The 21,052-nt window shown below is 42.1% G+C and overlaps 1 protein-coding gene across 2 annotated transcripts in view; it reads right to left on the bottom strand.

Annotated features, from left to right (window-relative positions):
• dennd6b (DENN domain containing 6B) overlaps window positions 1–11,194 on the bottom strand; it is a 48,709-nt gene extending 37,515 nt beyond the window's left edge. Inside the window, exons 1-3 of one of the 2 annotated variants that reach the window (XM_033039933.1) lie at window positions 11,014–11,194; window positions 4,625–4,663; window positions 2,022–2,064 (exon numbers count right to left, since the gene is read on the bottom strand). In XM_033039933.1, coding sequence (XP_032895824.1) covers window positions 2,022–2,064; window positions 4,625–4,663; window positions 11,014–11,160 — 229 coding nt within the window. In that variant the 5' untranslated portion in view covers window positions 11,161–11,194. The remainder of the gene's footprint in view (window positions 1–2,021; window positions 2,065–4,624; window positions 4,664–11,013) is intronic. The other variant, XM_033039934.1, reaches the window with a different exon arrangement.
• Between the last annotated feature and the right edge of the window lie 9,858 nt (window positions 11,195–21,052).

Below are 21,052 nucleotides of genomic sequence, written 5' to 3'. Positions count from 1 at the left end.
AGTCTAAAGAAACCTCTACTGCAACTGGGACTGGCGGACCGAACATTGAACATTATCTCAGTGGGCCACAGACAGTCCACCAAAAAACTATATCTGGTATACATCAGGAAATGGGAGATATATTGTCACAGAAACAACATCACCTACAGTTCGATGAACATAACGTCTGGTCTGGAATTCCTGGCAGGCCTCCATTATGATGAGGGGCTCAGTTACAGTGCCATTAACTGCGCCAGAAGTGCCCTTTCAACATATCTATGGCGAGGATCAGAGCGTCATTCTGTTGGGACTCACCCCTGGTAACCAAACTTATGAGGGGAATTTTTAATATCAATCCCCCAAGAACCAGGTACTCTCTAAAATGGGATATGAGTATTGCCCTAACGTTGCTAAGGAATTGGTCTCCAGCAACAGCTCTGTCCCTGCAAGGACTGACGCACAAAACAGTCATGCTGATGGCTTTGGTCACGGCACTAAGGGTACAGTCCTACATAAGTTAAGGCTGGACTATATGACTTCTTCAACAGGAATATAACGTTTCATATTACGAATTAGTCAAACAGAACAGACCGGGATCATCAGGCCGCAAAATAGAATTTAGGGATTACCCTACAGATATCGTCTCTGTATAATAAGACAATTATTGTTATATATGGAGAACACCAAAAACATCTGAGGCTATGAGATGGCACTACTAATCAGCCACAAACAACCCACAAAAAAGTGTCAGTTCAAACTATTTCCAGATGGCTGAAACAGGTTTTAACAACAGCTGGGGTGGATACTAACATATTCAAATCTTATTCCACCAGGGCTGCAGCTACATCGGCAGCTATGGAGTTGGATGTACCAATGGACCAAATCTTCGAGACAGCAGGATGGATAAGGGGAAAATGTTCCAACTATTCTACCACAAACCAGTAGTTAAACCTGGAACTTTGCAGAGTCAATTTTAAGTTCTGTAATATAATTTCACCCCATAAATAGGGGCTATAATTTGTTGTTAATAATTTATCATGGATTTCAATGTTGGATTCATGTCTAAACATGTTAACACAATTCCTCCCACAGTCAATTAAGGCAGATGTGATGCATGGACTCGTTTCCACGGCATGAAATCACAGAGCTTTGAAATCTTCATGTCACTCACGTGACTCCGAAGTAAAATAGTAAGATTAAACGAGAACTTACCAGTTCGAAGTTTGATCATTATTTTATGAGGAGTACGTTGAGGGAATACGTGCCCTCCGCTTCCACCCTTGATCATATACTCAACTGGTATTTTCTTCTCTAATCTTACTATGTTCAGTCATTACAGTTACCTGTGATTTCACACCGCTGTTTTGAAGAATGACATGCATGCGTCCTGGCGGGGTTCTTCACGTATTCCCTCAACTTACTCCTCATAAAATAATGATCAAACTTCGAACTGGTAAGTTCTCGTTTAATCTTACTATTCTATCCTATTCTTATCTCTCACTTTTCATTTGTCATTTCCTACCTCATTCCTCTCAATATGATGCTGATATCATAATGGCAAGGACGACTCCAGTTGCTTATCACTTTAGTTCTCCATTCCATTTACATTCTGACAACTGTCTTTGGTCTCTTACACTGCTAACAAAGCCCAACATAAGGTCAATGTATGGCAACTCATCTTGTGACTAGACACACTTTCAGGACTCAGTGAATTCAACAATTCCAGATAATCAGCCTTTCCAGCTTTTATCAGAATTGTTTGTGGTAGGATGTCGTTGACTGTTGTAACAGAGGATTACACACAAGAAAAGTGTGCATTGATAACCTAGGCAGAAGATTTGATACATTAAAAGGTTATTCTTCTTGTGCTGGAATTTTTAGGTTTACGCCAAATTATATTGACTATGGATATCTTCCAAAACAAATCATTTGGGACCTTTGAAAAGAGAATTGTGATAATGACAGGACAGAAATGAGGGTGTGCTTCATAGAATAAAATGCCAAGGAAAGGGAAAAAAGCCTCATTTGAGGAGGTTTCTTACCCGAGTAGGAATCTGGAAAGGACAAGTAGCAGATGCTGGTTTTCTGAAAAGAGAAGCAAAAAGCGAAATAAAAGAAACCTCATATTAATAATAATAATAATAATAATAATAATAATATATCTCTTATTGTCATTGCACGTCAGTGCAACGAGATTTAGTGTGCAGCTCCACTGATGTACAAGAAAGGTAAATAAATACAATACATAAATAAGCAAGCTGAATTGATTGACGTGACCATCTGAGGGAGACTGTCCAAAGGGAGTGGGTGGGGGGGCACTCATTAGGGCCGGTTCAGAGCCGCTATAGCTCTTGGGATAAAACTGTTCCTGAGTCTAGAGGTTCGGGCATAGAAGGCCTTGTAACGTCTGCCGGAGGGAAGTAGTTGAAACAGACCGTGGCAGGGGTGTGATGAGTCCTTATGGATGTTGAGGGCCTTCCTGAGGCACCGCGTGTGGTAGATGCCCTCCAAGGCTGGTAGCTCTGTCCCGATGATCCGCGGCGCTATGTTGACGACGCGCTGAAGAGCACCACACAGAGATGCCATACGTTAGTATGCTCTCTGTGGTGCAGCGGTAGAACGTTGTCAGCAGCTGTTGGGGCAGACCAGTCTTTTTTAATGTCCTCAGGAAGAACAGTCGTTGCTGTGCCTTCTTGACCAGCGCGGCGGTGTTTGTGGACCATGTGAGGTCTTCTGAAATGTGAGTGCCCAGAAACTTAAAGCTGGACACTCTCTCCACACTTTCCCCGTAAATGGAGATTGGGGCGTATTCTCCAGAATGGGACCTCCTGAAGTCAATAATCAGCTCCTTGGTCTTGGAGGTGTTTAGTGCCAAGTTGTTATTGGCGCACCAGTCCGCCAGGTTCTGCACCTCCGCTCTGTAGTTTGTTTCATCACCGTTGGTGATCAGCCCAATCACTGTTGTGTCGTCTGCAAACTTCACGATGGTGTTGGTGTTGAATGCAGGGACACAGTCGTGAGTGAAGAGGGAGTAGAGCATGGGGCTTAGTACACAACCCTGTGGTGTGCCGGTGCTCAGGGTGATGGTGGAGGACAGGTGCGAGCCCAGTCTCACTGCCTGCGGTCGCTCCGTGAGAAAGTTCAGGATCCAAGCGCATATCGGTGAGCTGAGGCCTAGTTGGTGGAGTTTGGTGGTGAGCTTGGTGGGGATGACCGTATTGAATGCAGAGCTATAGTCAATGAAGAGCATCCTCACATACGTGCCCTGTCTGTCCAGGTGAGTCAGGACAGTGTGAAGGGCCAGAGAGATGGCATCCTCTGTCGATCTATTTGCCCTGTATGCAAATTGATGGGAGTCCAGTGAGGCAGGGATGCTGGATTTAATATGGGAGAGGACCAGCCTTTCGAAGCACTTGTGGGAACAGATGTGAAGCAAGTTCTAAAATGTCAGTCCTTCAAACAAATGGTTTTGTTATAACAGGTTAAAAATGTCTCCTTGACTTTTAAGCTAATGACCACAAAATAAAATGACATCCAAACGATTGGAAGTGAAAGGAATGTGGTGTAGCCTGGAAAACATTGCAACTTTACTTTCAACCCATTCATCGTTCCATATTTCCACAAAGTGTTTTGCCATCAGCACAACCATATCAGTGCATCCAAGTAGGAATTTCAGTGAATACTCTGCATCCAACCATTTGGTGTACGGTTCTCATTCCTCACTTCAATGTCAGAATTGTTTAAAAGAGTTTTTAATTTAATTTAACTACGGAGAAATGCTAATGTACTTTCTGTCACATTTTCTTGTTATATGAAAAAAATAACCAGGTCCCGAAACATTATCTATTCCTTCTCTCCAGAGATGCTGCCTGTTGTGTTACTCCAGCTTTTTGTGTCGATCTTCGGTTTAAACCAGCATCTGCAGTTCCTTCTTACACACAGAATTTCACTGTACCTTGGTACACATGATAAAGGAACCATCGAATTTCAATGCTTACTTATTAATGCAGACATGTACCAGCTTAGCTTATGTACTCAGATCTTATAATACAAACTCAGGATGATCTGACTCAGAGTATATGCAATAGCACTGAACCAACAAAGCACAAAATACAATTAGGCAACCAGATAATTTATTTTTGTCAGGAACAAACTTTCCTTTCCACTGCCTTCGATTTTCCACTCCAACAGAAAAATTTCTAGTTTGATAGTTGTAAGACAAGTTAATTAGTTGGGAAGTTTGCCGAGAAAGGGACAACTGTACTTAATTTGAATAATCTTCTCAGTTTTAAAATGTTTCAAACTTCAGAAAGTTTCTCAACAGTTGTGCATTTCATACATTTTTATATTAATCAGAAGTGTTTTCTGATAAATTGCTATCATATTGCCTCGAGATGGCTCTGGATCAGGAGAGGAGGCCCATGGGGAGGAGCAAATGCCACTGAACACAAGTCGTGGTCTGATCAACCGCTGCTGGGTCGCATGGGTGAGGTCGCCTGATGTTGAAAGACCCGAAACACCCAATGACCCCAGGTTACATCACTGATGATGTGTTCAGGAGCATCAATAGATGTATTTTTATCAATCTAGAAACTTTTAACGAAGCCACAAAGCAAATAACAATTCCATTAATTTAATATTTTACCTCTTTTTCTGTGAGACGCACATCATGGGGATACACGAGCTGAGGAATAAAAAATAATGCAAACGGATTATTGGAAGGCATTTTTCATAAAAATCAGTTAATTATTTGATTACAAAATAGTAAATACCTCAAACGCACTTTCATACCATGTGTTTTTTAAACATTGCCAGCCGAAAAGAGCACATTATTCTCCAAAAAACTAATAGTATCTAATATTATCAGGTCAATCTAATTGCAGAAGTTATTGTGGGTGTTAATGGAACTTTCATATATGAGAGGAAGAGAATACAAAGGGAGAAGAAGTGACAATTAGGAATAACAGGCAGTCTGCATTGATGGTTCCATTTCAAACAGCCTGTGCTCAGCTGATGAAGATAAAGCATGTGCTGTGGGACATGGTAAGCCTGGGGTTTGCTGAGATTTAGAGGGTAGAACCTGTCAATGAGTTCCACATGATTTGCTCAGAAATCTGGTTTCTAGTCGGACAGGGCACAGTATCCAAGACCCAATGAGTTGAATGGGAATTGCAGGGCTAGGATGTAGAGAGCAAAAAAGGCAAGTTTCTTTTCTTGTTTTCCTTTGGTTTGATCCTGTATTTACAAGTGCTTTCAATGTCTCCGTAGGTCAAAACATTTAAAACTATTAAAATTGCATGATAAAACAAAGCTTGCAACTTTGCCAGCTGTCAGCAATACTTCATGGTTACCACAAAACAGAGTCAATACCTAAAAGCCATCTTGGCCAAGTCACTGCATTCGGAGGTATAGAGACCCCACATCAGCCCAGTTGAAGGTGGAAGGGATGGAATTGTGGGCAAAAGGAATAATCTGTGATAATATTAATATTCTGGATACTTAGTGGTTACTTCTATCATGTTGGTGCATCTAGTCAGAATCACCATTTAAAACTAGATTCTAAAAACATTTTGTGTCAAGTTGCTGAACGTCAGCATTGCCGATGTCAGAAGATCCTTCAGGGGGGTGAACCCCCGAAAAGCACCTGGACCTGATGGTATACCTGGTCGAGTTCTCAAAACCTGTGAAAACCAACTGGCTGGAGTTTTTGCGGACATTTTCAACCTCTCATTTCTGAGGTCTGAGGTTCCCACCTGCTTTAAGAGGGCATCAATAATACCGGTGCCCAAGAAGAGTAAGGTGACGTGCCTCAATGACTATCAAGCAGTGGCACTAAAGTCTGTGGTGATGAAGTGCTTTGAGAGGTTGGTTATGAGGCATATCAATTCCTCCTCGAAAAGAACCTCGGCCCACTACAGTTCACCTACCGCCACAACAGGTCAACGGAGGATGCGATCTCACTGGCTCTCCACACCGCATTGGACCACTTGGACAATAAAAACACTTACGTCAGGCTATTGTTTATAGACTACAGCTCGGCATTCAATACCATCATCCCCTCTAAGCTGGTTACCATGTTTGAATACCTAAATGGGCTGCTCCTTGCCTTCTGGCTGCATTTTTCACCCACCATCCTCATCTTGGGACACCCTGTGCATAGGGGAGAGGGTAGGGCTGAAGATGTCCTGGTTGGGTTGCTCCTGGGCCTGGCCAAGCTGGCCATCCGCAAGTCAAGGCGCCAGGTGGTGGAAGGCTCTACCCGAGCCGGCTCCCTGCCCCATTTACGGGGATACGTCCGTGCCCGGGTGCTGTTAGAAAGGGAATTTGCCCTGTCCACGGGCACCCTGAAGGAGTTCCGGGACCGCTGGGCTCCACAGGGTGTTGAATGTATCCTCAATAAGGATTGTAACATAGTTGTATAGTAGTTTATTATGGATATATGTTTGTATTGTATTATGGTGGTGGGTTCTGGCTTGTTTTATTGTAGTGTAAATATTATTTTTTAATAACTGAATACATTTTTTGATAAAAAAAACAAAACAAAAGCTGGTTACCAAGCTCACGGAACTGGGTCTCTGCGCATCCCTCTGCAATTGGATCCTTGACTTCCTCATCCACAGACCACAGTCTGTTTGAATTGGCAGGAATACTTCATCCTCAGTAACAATCAGTATGGGTGCACCTCAAGGCTGCATGCTCAGCCCCCTGTTTTACTCACTCTATACCCATGACTGTGTAGCTGGACATAGTGTGAACTCCATTAAGTTCACCAACGCACCACTTTTGGACGAATTACAGATGATGATGATGAGTCAGAGTATAGAAGTGAGATCAACCGATTGGCCATCACAACAACCTGGCTCTCAACATCAGTAAAACCAAGGAACTGATTGTGGACTTTGGAAGGGGAAGGATGAGGACCCACAATCCTGTTTATATCAATGGGTCGATGGTGGAGAGGGTCAAAAACTTCAAATTCCTGGGGAAGATCTTTCCTGGACCCAGCACACTGATGCAATTATAAAGAAGGCACATCAGTGCCACTATTTCCTGAGAAGACTATGGAGATTCGGTATGTCAAAGAGGATTCTCTTGAACTTCTACAGGTGCACAGTAGAGAGCATACTGACTGGTTGCATCGTGGTCTGGTCCGGCAACTTGAACGTCCAAGAGCAGAAAAGACAGCAAAAAGTTGTGAAGTTGTGAAACTGCCCAGTCCATCACCGGCTCTGACCTCCCCACCATCGAAGGGATCTATCGAAGTCGCTGCCTCAAAAAGGCAGCCAACATCATCAAAGAGCCACACCATCCTGGCCACACACTCATTTCACCATTGCCATCGGGAAGAAGGTACAGGAGCTTGAAAACTGTAACGTCCAGGTTCAGGAACAGCTTCTTCCCTACAGCCATCAGGCTATTAAACACGACAACAAATAAGCTCTAAACTACAACAGACTATTATTAGTATTGTACTATATTTGTTTATTGATTGATTGTGCATATATACACACACACTGAACTTTGTCTCCCGTTATGTACTATGTTTACATATTCAGTTGTGCTGCAGCAAGCAAGAATTTCATTGTCCTATTTCAAGATTCAAGAGAGTTTATTGTCATCTGTCCCAGATAGGACAATGAAATTCTTGCATTGCTGCAGCACAACAGGATATTATAGTCATAAGTACAGATCAGATCAGTGTGACCATATATATATATATATATACATCAATAAACAGACAAAGTGCAATCTGGGACATATGACAATAAAACACTCTTGACTTGAAAATACACAATTCACTGCAGCAAGAATAAGAACATTTTTGGATCTTTGTGCAGCCTCCTCGTGTAGAGTGAAATTGTATGAAATTAAAATGCACAGATAGAGAATAAAATAAAAAGTTCTTTGAACTCAATCTCAAATCTAGTAACGGAAGAGAAATAAATTAAGAAAACCAAATAGAAATAGATGAATAAATATTATAATCTCAATGAATTAAAACTAAGAAAACATTCCAAATTGTAATAGTTATTCTTCAGTGCCAGAGGTTGGCTGCCAATAATTAAGATATCGTATTTAAGAAGGTGAGGGAGAATAAAATAGGCAAGTCATAATTGTTCTGTGACTGATTTGGTTTGTTTCCACAACGCAAGTGCAGTAACTTTATAGTACTAAATGCAGTGGTCAAGCAAACAGTGGGATATTGAATTTTGAATGACAACGGTAGAGCAGCATATTTGTTGAGAAATGGCAGATGGATTTTAATCCGAGTAAGTGTGAGGACTCGCACTTTGGGAGGTGAAATACATGGGGAAAGTAGAAGGTTGATGGCAAGACTCTTAACAGCATTAATGTACAAGAGGGTTCTTGGGGTCCAGGTCCATAGCTCCCTGAAAGTGGCAACACAAGTAAAATGAGTAGTAAAGTATGGTATGCTCGTCTTCTTTGGTCAAGGCATTGACTAGAAGAGTCAGGAATTCATGATGCAACTCTAAGATTTTGGTTGGAATAATGTGTGCCATTTTGGTCACCCCATTGTAAGAAGGATGTGGAGGGTTTGGAGAGGGTGTAGAATAGGTTTTCCAGAATGCTGCTTGGAGTCAAGAGAAGAGAGAACCAAGAATGTTTTATTGTCATATGCCCCAAAACATGACAATGAAATTTTTGCTTCCAGCAATATAACAGGTTTGTAAACACAGTGCTCAATAGATATAATAAACAAACAAAAAAAGTTCAATAAATTAAAAAAACAATATAGTATAAAAAAAACAACACCCAAAGTCCCTTGTGCACCTCAAGCAGTTCGTAGTTTGGAGTTTAGTTGGAGATCATAGTATTCAATAGCCTGAATAAAAGAACAAATGAGGAAGAAAAGGCTGAAGATGGGAGGGAAGATATCAGGAAAGAAAGACTGATGAAAAAATTAAAAGCTACAAAATCTTTTATATTACGGATTGTTTGAGTTTAACAAATAAAATTATCCCAGAAACTTCACAAAACAAAATCAAACAGAATTCAAAAGCAATTGCAAAGAGTGACATCAAAATTGGTTGTTAAGTAAGATCTCAAAGGAAATAGAAGAGGGTGAAATTCCAGAACATAGTGATTCTTTCATGACGATAGATTAGCCAAAAACACAAATCAGGATAAAAAAGAACAATGTAAACAGTTTTTTTTTAATTCATTCACCTACAGAGCCAGTATTTACTGGATAACCTTAGTTGCCCTTGGATCAAGTGGCTTACTATGTCAATTTAGATAGAGTCATAGAGCGATCATACGGTGTGGAAACAGGCCCTTTGGCCCAACATGTCCCAGCTACACTAGTCCCACCTGACTGCGCCTGGTCCATATCCCTCCAAACCTGTACCTGTCCAACTGCTTCTTAAATTACGGGATAGTCCCAGCCTCAACTATTTCCTCTGGCAGCTTGTTCCACACACCCACTGTGTGGAAAAAAAATACCCCTCAGATTCCTACTAAATCTTTTCCCATTGAACCTATGTCCTCTGGTCCTCGATTCTCCTACTCTGGGCAAGAGACTTTAAAAAAGACAAGAGAATTTAAAGGGCATCCAAAAGAACACAAGACTATTGTGGATTTCAGTCAAATATGGACCAAACTTCCAGTCAAGTCAAGTTTATTTGTCACATACACATACGAGATGTGCAGTGAAATGAAAGTGGCAATGCTCGCGGACTTTTGTGCAAAAGACAAACAACCAAACAACCAAACAAATTATAAACACAATCATAACACACATATTCTTTTACATAATAAATAATGGAAGGAAAAACGTTCAGTAGAGTTAGTCCCTGGTGAGATAGGCGTTTACAGTCCGAATGGCCTCTGGGAAGAAACTCCTTCTCAACCTCTCCGTTCTCACCGCATGGCAATGGAGGCGTTTGCCTGACCGTAGCAGCTGGAACAGTCCGTTGCAGGGGTGGAAGGGGTCTCCCATGATTTTATTTGCTCTGGAGTTGCACCTCCTGTTGTATAGTTCTTGCAGGGGGGCAAGTGAAGTTCCCATAGTGCGTTCGGCCGAATGCACTACTCTCTGCAGAGCCTTCTTGTCCTTGGCAGAGCAATTCCCAAACCAGATGGTAATATTTCCGGACAAGATGCTTTCCACCGCCGCTGCGTAGAAGCACTGGAGGATCCTCGGAGACGCTCTGAATTTCCTCAATTGCCTGAGGTGGTAAAGGCGCTGCCTTGCCTTACTCACGAGTGCTGAGGCGTGTGATGCCCATGTCATATCCTCGGAGATGTGGACTCCCAGATATTTAAAACAGTTCACCCTTTCCACAGGATCCCCATTTATCCTCAATGAAGTGTACGTCCTCAGATGATGTGCCCTCCTAAAGTCCATGATCAGCTCCTTCGTTGTTTTGATGTTCAAGAGGAGGCTGTTATCCTGGCACCAGAGTGCTAGATCAGCCACCTCCTCCCGGTAGGCCTTCTCGCCGTTGTCTGAGATCAGTCATTATAATCACCACTACATTTTATTCAAGGTCGAATTTATTTTCCACAGCATCATTGTAATACTCAAAATCATTAGTCCCACGTAATTTTTCCTGGCCTCGACATTACTTCTCCAGCATCATAGCCTCTATGATACCGTTTCTCACACAGGAATCAGGGAAGGAAGAGCTGCAGCGAACGCACACAATTTGCCAGTCCGAATATATCCTTTTCATATAATTTGATAGGAGAAAGGCATGTTTAATCTCAAACTAAAGAAAGGATAACCGGGACTCCACCAGGTCAGGTGGACAGAGCTGCCGAGATAGAAAGAGGCGTCGTCAGCGTACTTGTCACATCTGCACATCACGGCATCGGGAAAGCAGTATATGGAGATGCAAGAGACCAAACGTGCATAATACCAATATAAGTCATATACTTTAAACTTTAAAGGTTCTACGTGAGGCACAACATTTTTTACCCAACCGATCACTCACTGTCCTCCTCGGGCTTCATCCTGCAACGCCAGTGTCCTATCCTCCAGCCCAAGCTCCCACCGCGGCCTACACTCACCTCGATCGCTTGACCCAGCTCCAAGTCGAATGTGACCACACAGACGCACTCCAGCCAAGCTGAGAAGCGGTCCCATGGAAGCGTGGAGCCGGAGGCCGCGTAATGCTGAACCCTCCGGCACCGGCTCTCCGGCTCCCACAGCTCCATGACAACGGCGCCGCGTTCCAGCGCTTGCGCATGCGCACCAACCCAGTTCGGCCCGGCATAGCGACGCCTCAAGGGCGGCACCCTGCTCACGCATGCGCACACATTTGGACAGAGATGCCCAATTAACGCATGCGCGCTCGGGGAGAGCCTGAAGCAGGCGGGGTGCTTCCACCAAAGATGGCTTCCACTGACTTGCACCTTCCTCTGCAGATGCTGCCTGACCCGCTGAGTTCCTCCAAAAGTTTTTATTTTGCTCAAAATTGCAACTTCTGCAGGCTCTTGTGTCTCCAAGGTACTTCTGGAATGGAGAAGTGATGAGGGAAAGCTGATCTAGTTTTACACATCTCCTTGTGGACTGAATGAAGAGAAGTAACATTTGTTGAGGAGGGGTTCATAAATAAATAAGAAAGTAGGAGAACGTCATTTGGTTCCACTGTTTCCCCGGCCTTTCTCAATATCCTTTAATATTCATAAATCTTTCACACTCTGTTTTGAATGTAATTAGCAACCAAGTCTTCACGGCCCTCTGGGGTAGAAAGTGACAAAGATTCACTACCTTCCGTGGGAAGTAATTTATTCTTGGTACTTAATAACCAATCCACGTTCTGGACTCTCCAACCAGAGGAAATATCCTCCCTGTGATGCCCTATAAGTATTTTGCATGTTTCGTTGAAGTCACGTTTGTTGTTTTAAATTCTAGAGAATGAAGATCTAATTTAGATGATCTTTCCTCACAAGACAGACGCTCGTCTGCCTGGTAAATCTGCTGTATTACCTTAAAAGGCAAACAGTAATTATATCCAAGGTGTGGTCTCACTAACACCTTGTATTGTACCACATCTGTACCTTTCAGCTCAAATTCTCTTGAGTAAAGGAGGATTTGCACACCATTTGCTTTTCTAATTGCCTGCTGCATCAAAATTGACATTTTTGTGATTTGTCTAAAAGAACTCAAGTCCTTTTGAGCAATATTCCCCAACCCCTCAAAATTTAAAGATGGTCATTATTTGTTTTATTCCTGACCAAAGTGGATTACCTCACATTTTCCCACAATGTCCCCACATCTGCCTTATTATTGCTCATTCTTGTGTACATACCTTAAAGCCTCTTTGCAACGTCCACACTGTCACATTTCCACTTAGTTTTGTGCCAGCAGCAAACTCAGAAATAATACATTTGCTCCATTGAGCTAAATGGTTGATATAGATTGTGAATAGTTGGTGTACAGGCAAATTGGGGAGAGCAGATAAGAATATGGGAGTTACTGCAGCACCTTGTGTTCTATGGCTCAGGTTTGGCGTCTATTAAGGGAATACTTTTGATGGAAGACAAAATAGATCAACCATTTGGTATTTTATTAGCCCTGCATGTTTGGCCCCATCGCACCCATCCATGTTCTCCAGAGATGCTGCACCTTTGTGCCCTTTTGTGTAAACCAGCATCTGTAGTTTCTTATTTCCCCCATCCCACTTTATGTGGGGATGCTCTATAACCTTGACCTACAGTTAGCTTTTTCAAAATGCTAAAACATATGTTGCATTTTAACCAGGTCATCCACTTATTTTTAGATGCACATGGTCCAGTTTCTGGCATGCACTTACACTTCTCATTGAATCATAGAGCTATACAGCACTGAAACAGGCCTTAACCAAGCTACTCCCACTTGCGTGCACCTGGTTCATATGCCTCCTAACCTTTCATATCCATATACCTGCCAATGTGTCTTTTAAATGTCATCATTTTACCCATCTACATCACTTTGACAGCTTGCTCCATGTATATACTACCTTCTGGGCGAAATGGTTGCCTCTCCATATAACCATATAACAATTACAGCACGGAAAAAGGCCATCTCGGCCCTTCTAGTCCGTTCCCTTTTAAATTTCCCCCTTCTCACCTTAAACCTATGCCCAGTAGTTTTTGACTCCTCTGCACTAATGGAGCTAACTGATTATGACTAGGGGCTCAATGCCAATGATATTGGCCTGGTAGAGGACATTGACTTTGGGTTGCTTCTCTTTCCAGTGAATTTGGAAGATTGAATACAATGGTGAATTCTGTCACTGATGTCTCCCTTTGCCAAGAAGTGGCTCCTTTATCGCACATTTTATGATCTCACTGTGAACTTTTATTGTTGATAGGCAATTTGATAGAGGACCTTTTCTTGCAGATATTGAGTGAAATCTCAAGCTCTCGTATGCTCCAGTGAACAAGTTAACTGGTTTAGAACTCTGACTGATCATGTGCAAGCATAAGTGTCATCAACATGCCACAGCTCAGCTACTGTGTTCAGATTACCTTAGTTCTTGAATGTAGTTTGAACAGTTTCCCACTTGTTCTGAAAATTCACTCCATCCCATGGGAAGTCTGTTGGAACTGAGGTGCAGCATTTCAGCAAGGAAGACAGCAAAGATCGTTAGGACAATATTGCATTCTTGCTTGACATCAGTCTCCATTAAAATTGGAATTGTTAAAGTGGTTAGGATCATGGCTTCCTTGCATACTGATGCAAAGATGCAAGCATAAGATGATGATGACATTGGTCGTTATTCAAACTCGAGGAGAGTTCTCCAGTTGATGGAGTCAAACGCCATTGGTCAGAGCACTTCAAATGTCTTCCAAGCACTTTTTGTATATGACAACGGTTTCTGCCTTCCCTTTCTCACTTTTCAATCAGATGTTTCTTCCGGCATTTATGTTGCAAGATGAAGATCATATCCATTTTGATTCTAGATGGATAACTACGCTTCCAGGAGCAGCACTTTGGCCATTGGGAGGAGGAGGTTGAAGAGATTCTGGGGATGATTTTCCTTTCTTTTTTTTTTTTGCACTCAACATTTATTGACAAGACAAAATACACATACAAACAAAATATACAAATCACCTAGCATCTATCGGTATCGCATCGAATCATCTTAGCATTCTATCGTAAAAGCATCCTATTCACAGGCACCAGAGCAAGCTCATCCATTCGTGTCCTTAATCAATCTTGGCATTTGTAGTAATACCGGTGTCCAAATAATATTGAAAGCATCAGTCCTCAACTGGAGTTTAGCTGTTATACTTTCCATCAAATATACACTTTTCAGTCTTTCCCTCCACTGTTGAACATTTGGTGGCTTTTAATTTCTCCATGACACTGTAATCATCTTCATTGCAATCAGCAGCAACAACCGAAGCAAATATTTCTGATTTTTAGTATCTGTCATTGCTGGAGTGGATGATTTTCCTTTCAAGGAGATCTCTATGCAGTTAGGGTAATTGGACTTGTCTGTTACGTTACTTAGAAATAATCATAATCAGGGTAGGAAAGAACTGCAGATGCTAGTTTAAATCGAAGGTAGACACAAAATGCTGGAGTAACGAAGCGGGACAGGCAGCATCTCTGGAGAGACGGAATGGGTAAAGTCATCCATTCCTTCTCTCCAGAGATGCTGCCTGTCCCGCTGAGTTACTCCAGTATTTTGTGTCCACCATCATAATCAGGGTATCAAATGTGGTATGTGCCATGTTATAGCCTTCTGTTCCTTGATGTGGAGAAAATAATTTTTGATTTGTGATTGTAAGGCTCTTCACCACTGTTTTAGAACGTGAACAGGGATACCATCTGCACCAGAGGTCTTGTAACTTTTTAGTTGGGAAATGGCCTATTCAACTTTTTAGACGGGAGTGGTGGCAAAGCTGAACTGAAAGGAATATTGTGTGATGGAATCAAAGGTACATTTGAGGAGGTTGTTGAAGCGAAGTGGGAATTAACTCTCTCTCTCTCTCTCCCCCTCTCCCCCTCTCCCCCTCTCCCTCTCTCCCTCTCTCCCCCTCTCCCCCTCTCCCCCTCCCTCCTTATTAAGGTGGCATCTGGGCCATTGATGGTCTGAACAGGTATGTCATGCTGTCAGCAAGTTACTGAAGTGGTCTCTCCATCCATCATTGTTATTTCCTGTTGCAGCACCCATGTTTTAAGCGGCAACACATTCCAGTAATTAAAATAGTATTGCCTACATTGCAGTACGTTTCTTCAAGGGCCAGTTGCTGCGATTGCAACTGTGGACTAAATGTCAGCAATTAGGAAAACTTCCAATAGATAAATCCAACAAAATCATGAATGCTGACATATGCAACATTACTCGTAAAACCAAATAATGTTGTTCTGGGATTATCTCAAAAGAAGATTGTGTTGATAATGACAATTTTAACTATTACTATGACAAAGAGTGCTCTTTTAACTCCATTAAAATGCAGTAAAGCTATTTGCAGGCTAGAATCTTTAACAGCTGACTGAATCATTGAAACAAACAAGCAAGACCAAAAAATAAGATCATGTTAGAACTCTGAAGCACTTTTTAAAGATTTGCTGACATTTTCAACTGGATTACTTGATGGGTTCAGTCTGAGCAACTTCTGATAAAGGATAAAATTGAGAAATATGTATGAAATTACAAGAATAAAAATCTTCGATTTGCCAGGGAGATCTAAATTGCTTGGAGAAAGTTTGATCTTGATTGCAGATTTTATCTAACATTTCCTGTGCTTATTCTACCCTCTATAGAAAAATAGCTGAAATATATTTTGCTTGTCAATGAAAACGAACAACAAAGGAAATAATCGTCATTCTTAGGTTGTATACAATTCCCAAAGATCATACTAATTTAAATGTTCTTTTCCACCTCCTAAAGAGCTGGTGTTAGGCCAGAGCCTGGCCTGGAGGTTTTTTAGAATCCTCCAGGGAAAGTCTTGATCTCAAATGCCTTTACTTGGCCCACGCCTCCTCCTTTTATTTGACCAGAGCCTCAATTTCTCTCATTGTCCAGCGTTCCTTTTTCCTACATGCCGTTCTCTTCACGCCACAGGAACATGCATATGCTCAACTCTCATTATCACAGTTTTAAAAGCATTTAATTTTCCAGATGTCTCTTTGCCCACAAACAACCTACTCTAATCTACTTTGGCAAATTCCCATCTAATAATCAAAGCTGGCAACATTTAAAACATTAATTTTAAAGTTAATGGAACTGTGGTAGCTGGTTCCAAACTACCTCACCCCCTGACACTTAAGTCATTTGACCTGCAAAATTCCCTAAGAGTAGGTCAAGCTTTACTTTCTCCTCATATTACCTGAGGGAAGTTTCCTGAATACATTTGACAAATTCCACCCCATTTAAGCCCTTGCAACAATGGCAGCCGCAGTTTATATTGGGAAAGTTAAAACAAAACCCTATCATGACAACCTATTAGTCTTACAGCATTCTTGAAATCCCTGCAAAATTGATGGTTTTACTTATCCAACATTTTACTGTGAAGAGACTGCCAATTGTCCCTTGCATCTCACATTATATTTGTGGATATCAGAATGAGCCATCTGGAACCTGGCCATTATTGCCACAGAATTTCTTGTCTGTTCCTTAACTAATGAATCTCATATCACCATAGCCCTGTCTGATCGCACCCTACCCCTCTATACCTCAGAGCTGGACCTAGTTTAACAGATCTGACTGCTGCTGCATCTCTCCTCTGAAAGTTGAATCACTAACCCTGCACCAACTCCGAAGCCATGCATTCAACTGTCCCATTTTTTGTGCCACACCCAAAATTATACGAAAAGGTATACTTGTTTCAAGGGAATGGCCACAGGGTATTCCTGCACTCTCTGCCTACTCCCTTTCCTGGTGGTCACCAATCTACTTTCTGCTTGTACCTTTAACCATCTCACTATAAGTCTTATTATGATACTGTCATTCACCTGGACAATCCTGAGGTCATCCAGCCATAGTTCCAGTTCCCTCACATGGTCAGTCAGGAGCTGAAGCTGGACACACATCAGGAAGAACAAACACATGCCAACTACCATCTCTATTACACTAAGGATGAATGACATAAAATAGAAGACCTTACCTTATCTTGCTACCACCCTCCACTCAGCTTCCTCATCGAAACCTCACAATCCAAAGTCTCAGCACTTACTTACAATAAAACACTGTACCCGAACCCACAGCCTCTCCCAACATGGCCGCTCCCAATAGGCTGCTCCACTAATGCCTGCATGCTTTTCTTTTGTACACCACGAGTAGCAGTCATTCCCAGACACTAATGCTGCTTTTTAAAATCTTGCACCCTGCTGCTCCTCAGTTGCTCACTTGCAAGTAGTGTAAACAAGTTTCCAAAAGTCACCTGACAAAGTGCCACATCAGATGCCTGTGCATAAATTGAAAGCGGAAATATTGGACTAAGGCATAGAGTCATACAGTATGGAAACAAGTCCTTTGGCTCAATGTCCATGCTGACCAAGATTGCCCATCTATGTTAGTCCCATTTTCCTATGTTTCATCTATCTATCTATCTATCTATCTATCTATCTATCTATCTATCTATCTATCTATCTATCTATCTATCTATCTATCTATCTATCTATCTATCTATCTATCTATCTTCTATCTATTATATAAAAGTCTGTGCCTGTCGCCTGCCGTCCGTCCGGCTGCCTTTCTGCCTTTTGATTCGTTCCCATCGTGTGATGTCACAATGCCCAATGCTCGCAGATGTCCAATCACAATGCCCAATGCTCGCAGATGTCCAATCGGAATGGATCCATTTACATGTACAGCTTCCGGCTGCATTTCTTCCTTTGATTCCCTGCAAATCGGAATGGATTCATTTACATATGCCTTTGCAGGAGCCCCAGCCCCTGGTGAACGTTCCATCGTGTGATGTCACAATGCCCAATGCTCAAATACATTGTTGCCATAGAGGGAGTACAGAGAAGGTTCACCAGACTGATTTCTGGAATGTCAGGATTTTCATATGAAGAAAGACTGGATAGACTCGCCTTGTACTCGCTAGATTTTAGAAGATTGAGGGGGTATCTTATAGAAACGTATGACATTCTTAAGGGGTTGGACAGGCTAGATGCAGGAAGATTGTTCCGGATGTTGGGGGAAGACCAGAACAAGGGGTCACAGTTTAAGGATAAAGGGGAAATCCTTTAGTACTGAGATGAGGAAAACATTTTTCACACAGAGAGTGGTGAGTCTCTGGAACTCTCTGCCACAGAAGGTAGTTGAGGTCAGTTCATTGGCTATATTTAAGAGGGAGTTAGATGTGGCCCTTGTGGCTAAAGGGATCAGGGGGTACGGAGAGAAGGCAGGTACAGGATATTGAGTTGGATGATCAGCCATGATCATATTGAATGGTGGTGCAGGTTCGCAGATGTCCAATCGGAATGGCCGATGCTCGCAGATGTCCAATCGTAATGGATCCATTTACATGTACGGCTGCCGGCTGCATTTCTTCCTTTGATTCATTGCCACGCCGAATCCACACGCTCAATCTCCGAGATATTTTCAATTTCGGTAGAGATTTCGCTTTTCTTTCTAAGTATCTGCTCCTCATTACATTTCGTCGTGTTTAAGTACACGTTTTTAATCAAATCCTTCTCCCCCCCCCCCCCACCCCCCAATATTTCAAAAATAAACTGGCTTCTCACCCATAGAAGCAGCCATTTCGGTAGGCATTTCACTTTTCATTCCAACTATCCACTCCTCATTAGATTTCGTTATGTTTATGTCCACATTTTTCATTAAAACCTTCTCCCCCCCCCCCCACCCACTCATTTTGTCGCCTCCTGCTGCCCAGCGACCATAACGGCTGCTGGCGCCCGCATCTCGCCTCAAAGACGCCATTTAAAACCAGCCGCACTGCTCATTCCTGAGCCGCTTGAGTTGCAGGACCACGTCTCCCGTGGGGGCTACGGGTAGGGAACGTCTGCCCTTGGTCTAGTATATTACTAAAACTCTCATCTTGTTTGTTTGTTTTCATGCGTGTGTGTGAGATCCCAAATCCCCGCCAAAATGGTACACAATAGCGCTACAGTTTTTGGCCCACCTTACTCACCATTGTCCTGTGGTGTAATCAAACACGTTTTGATCAGATTGATGGTATATTTTACAAGTTATTGACATTTTAAAGTTTACAAACATCACTTTTCAAACCACTTTTCCACTTGCCCTGCCCGTCAGTCGCGTTCCACATCACAATGACGTCACAATGGGATCCCAAATCCATTAACATTAAAAAATCGCGATTTTCAAAAAAACTCAGTTTTAAACAAATTCTTCCATTTTCATTCACTGTGACATAAAATGGGATCCCGAATCTCATTTACATTAAAAAATCCTGATTTTTTTTTAACAACTCCGTTTTTATCAAATTCTTCCAATTTCATTAACAGCTAACATTGTGTTTAAGTTATTTAAAAGAAAAAACGCGATTTTCATTTAGAATTTAAGTTTAAAAAAAAAACAATTTTCATTGTGGGGGGGGGGGGGGGGGGGGGGGGGGGGGTGGAGTGGGATTGTGAGATCCAAAATCAATCACAAACTCTTCAGAGACAAAATCAAAGAAACAAGTTTTCCTTTATTACATTTCTGCGCAGAAAAGGTTGTCCCTCCTCTATCATCCTCTAGAGACACACAAAAATGGAGGTTGTATCTATCTTTTATACCTTTCTTCACTATGGTCACTACCTCATGTCTCCCCATCGAGCTTCGTCCAATCATAACATAAAGCCCACATTCCCACGAGAACGTCCAGAAACGTCTCGGAACATCTCCTGACGTCAAAGGCTTCTGCTGGAGTTTTTATCTGTTACTTCTTTATCTAGAAGTTCCCTCTGTCCTGTATGTTGTTACTTTCTTCTACCAGCAGTCTGGCTTCTGCTGACACCTTATTTCTTTCTAAGTTATAAATTTCAGTTCAAGTATAAATCAACCATCCCTATTAACCCTTCTCTCACAATCCACCATTTTTCTTTTTGCTACGCAACTCTTGATTTATACTATATCTTCCTTTTCTAGTGCTAGCAGCAGATTCTTCGCCTCCATATCCTCCTCTCGATAGTCATACTGTGTTCTGAAGGCCATCATGACGGTGCTGTTCTTTGTCAGGGCTGTCTCTATAAATCGCTGAGCCAGACACAGCGCAGGGAATGATACAACATCCGAATAGGCACAAAGTCAATGGTTCCTTCCCTTCACGCACAGGCCATGGGCTGATATTGTCCGGTGGGTCCTCCACAGGACCCTTAAATCGGCTTGCGTGTGTCCACCCTTTTTCTTTTTGTTCGTACTGCTGTCTCGGTGATTAATAACACAAGGTAGGGTCCACTCCACCTAGGTTACAGCTTTTCTTCCTTCCATGATTTTACAAGATCCCAGTTCTCTGCTTTCACAGAATGGAGTGGCAAGTCGAGATCGGGACTCTGTGCCAGCAGCCCCTTGGTTTTTAATTCTGTAATAGAACGAGATACTGCCAGTAAATAGTTCCTTAAGAAAACATCACTACCCTCTATGGTGGGTATTCCTTCTCTCTTTCCCCAAATATCTAACTCGTTCAACCTTTCTCTTATAAATATGCCTACCAAAATTATACACCATACTCCACAATTGACCTCACCAATACCTTGTACAATTTAACATTACAACCCAACTTCTATAAACAATGCCCTGATTTCAACTTCATTCCTCAATTCACAATCTTTTACCATGTACGTCTAATTTGAATTGTCCTGCCAAGATGTATCACACTTATCAACATTAAATCCATCTGTCATGTTTCAACCCATTCTTCCAAATGACCTAAATCTCTCTGTACACTTTTAAAATCTACTTCATTATTCACAACACCACCTATCTTAGTATCATCTACATACTTCTTAATCTATCTTACCACACCAACATCCATATTATTGATTCACATGACAAACAACAGTGGACCCAGCACACATCCCCGAGGTACCCCTCTAGTCATTGACCTCCAACCTGACAAACATCCATCCACCATTACTCTCCCTCATTTCCCATACAGCCACTTTTTAATCCATCTTGCTATTCCTTACTAACCT

This window comes from Amblyraja radiata, chromosome 21, assembly GCF_010909765.2.
Source record: "Amblyraja radiata isolate CabotCenter1 chromosome 21, sAmbRad1.1.pri, whole genome shotgun sequence".
In the NCBI taxonomy this organism is placed as follows: Eukaryota; Metazoa; Chordata; class Chondrichthyes; order Rajiformes; family Rajidae; genus Amblyraja; species Amblyraja radiata.
The sequence above is the reverse complement of the archived record's forward strand: the minus strand, read 5'-3'. Positions and strand labels throughout refer to the sequence as shown.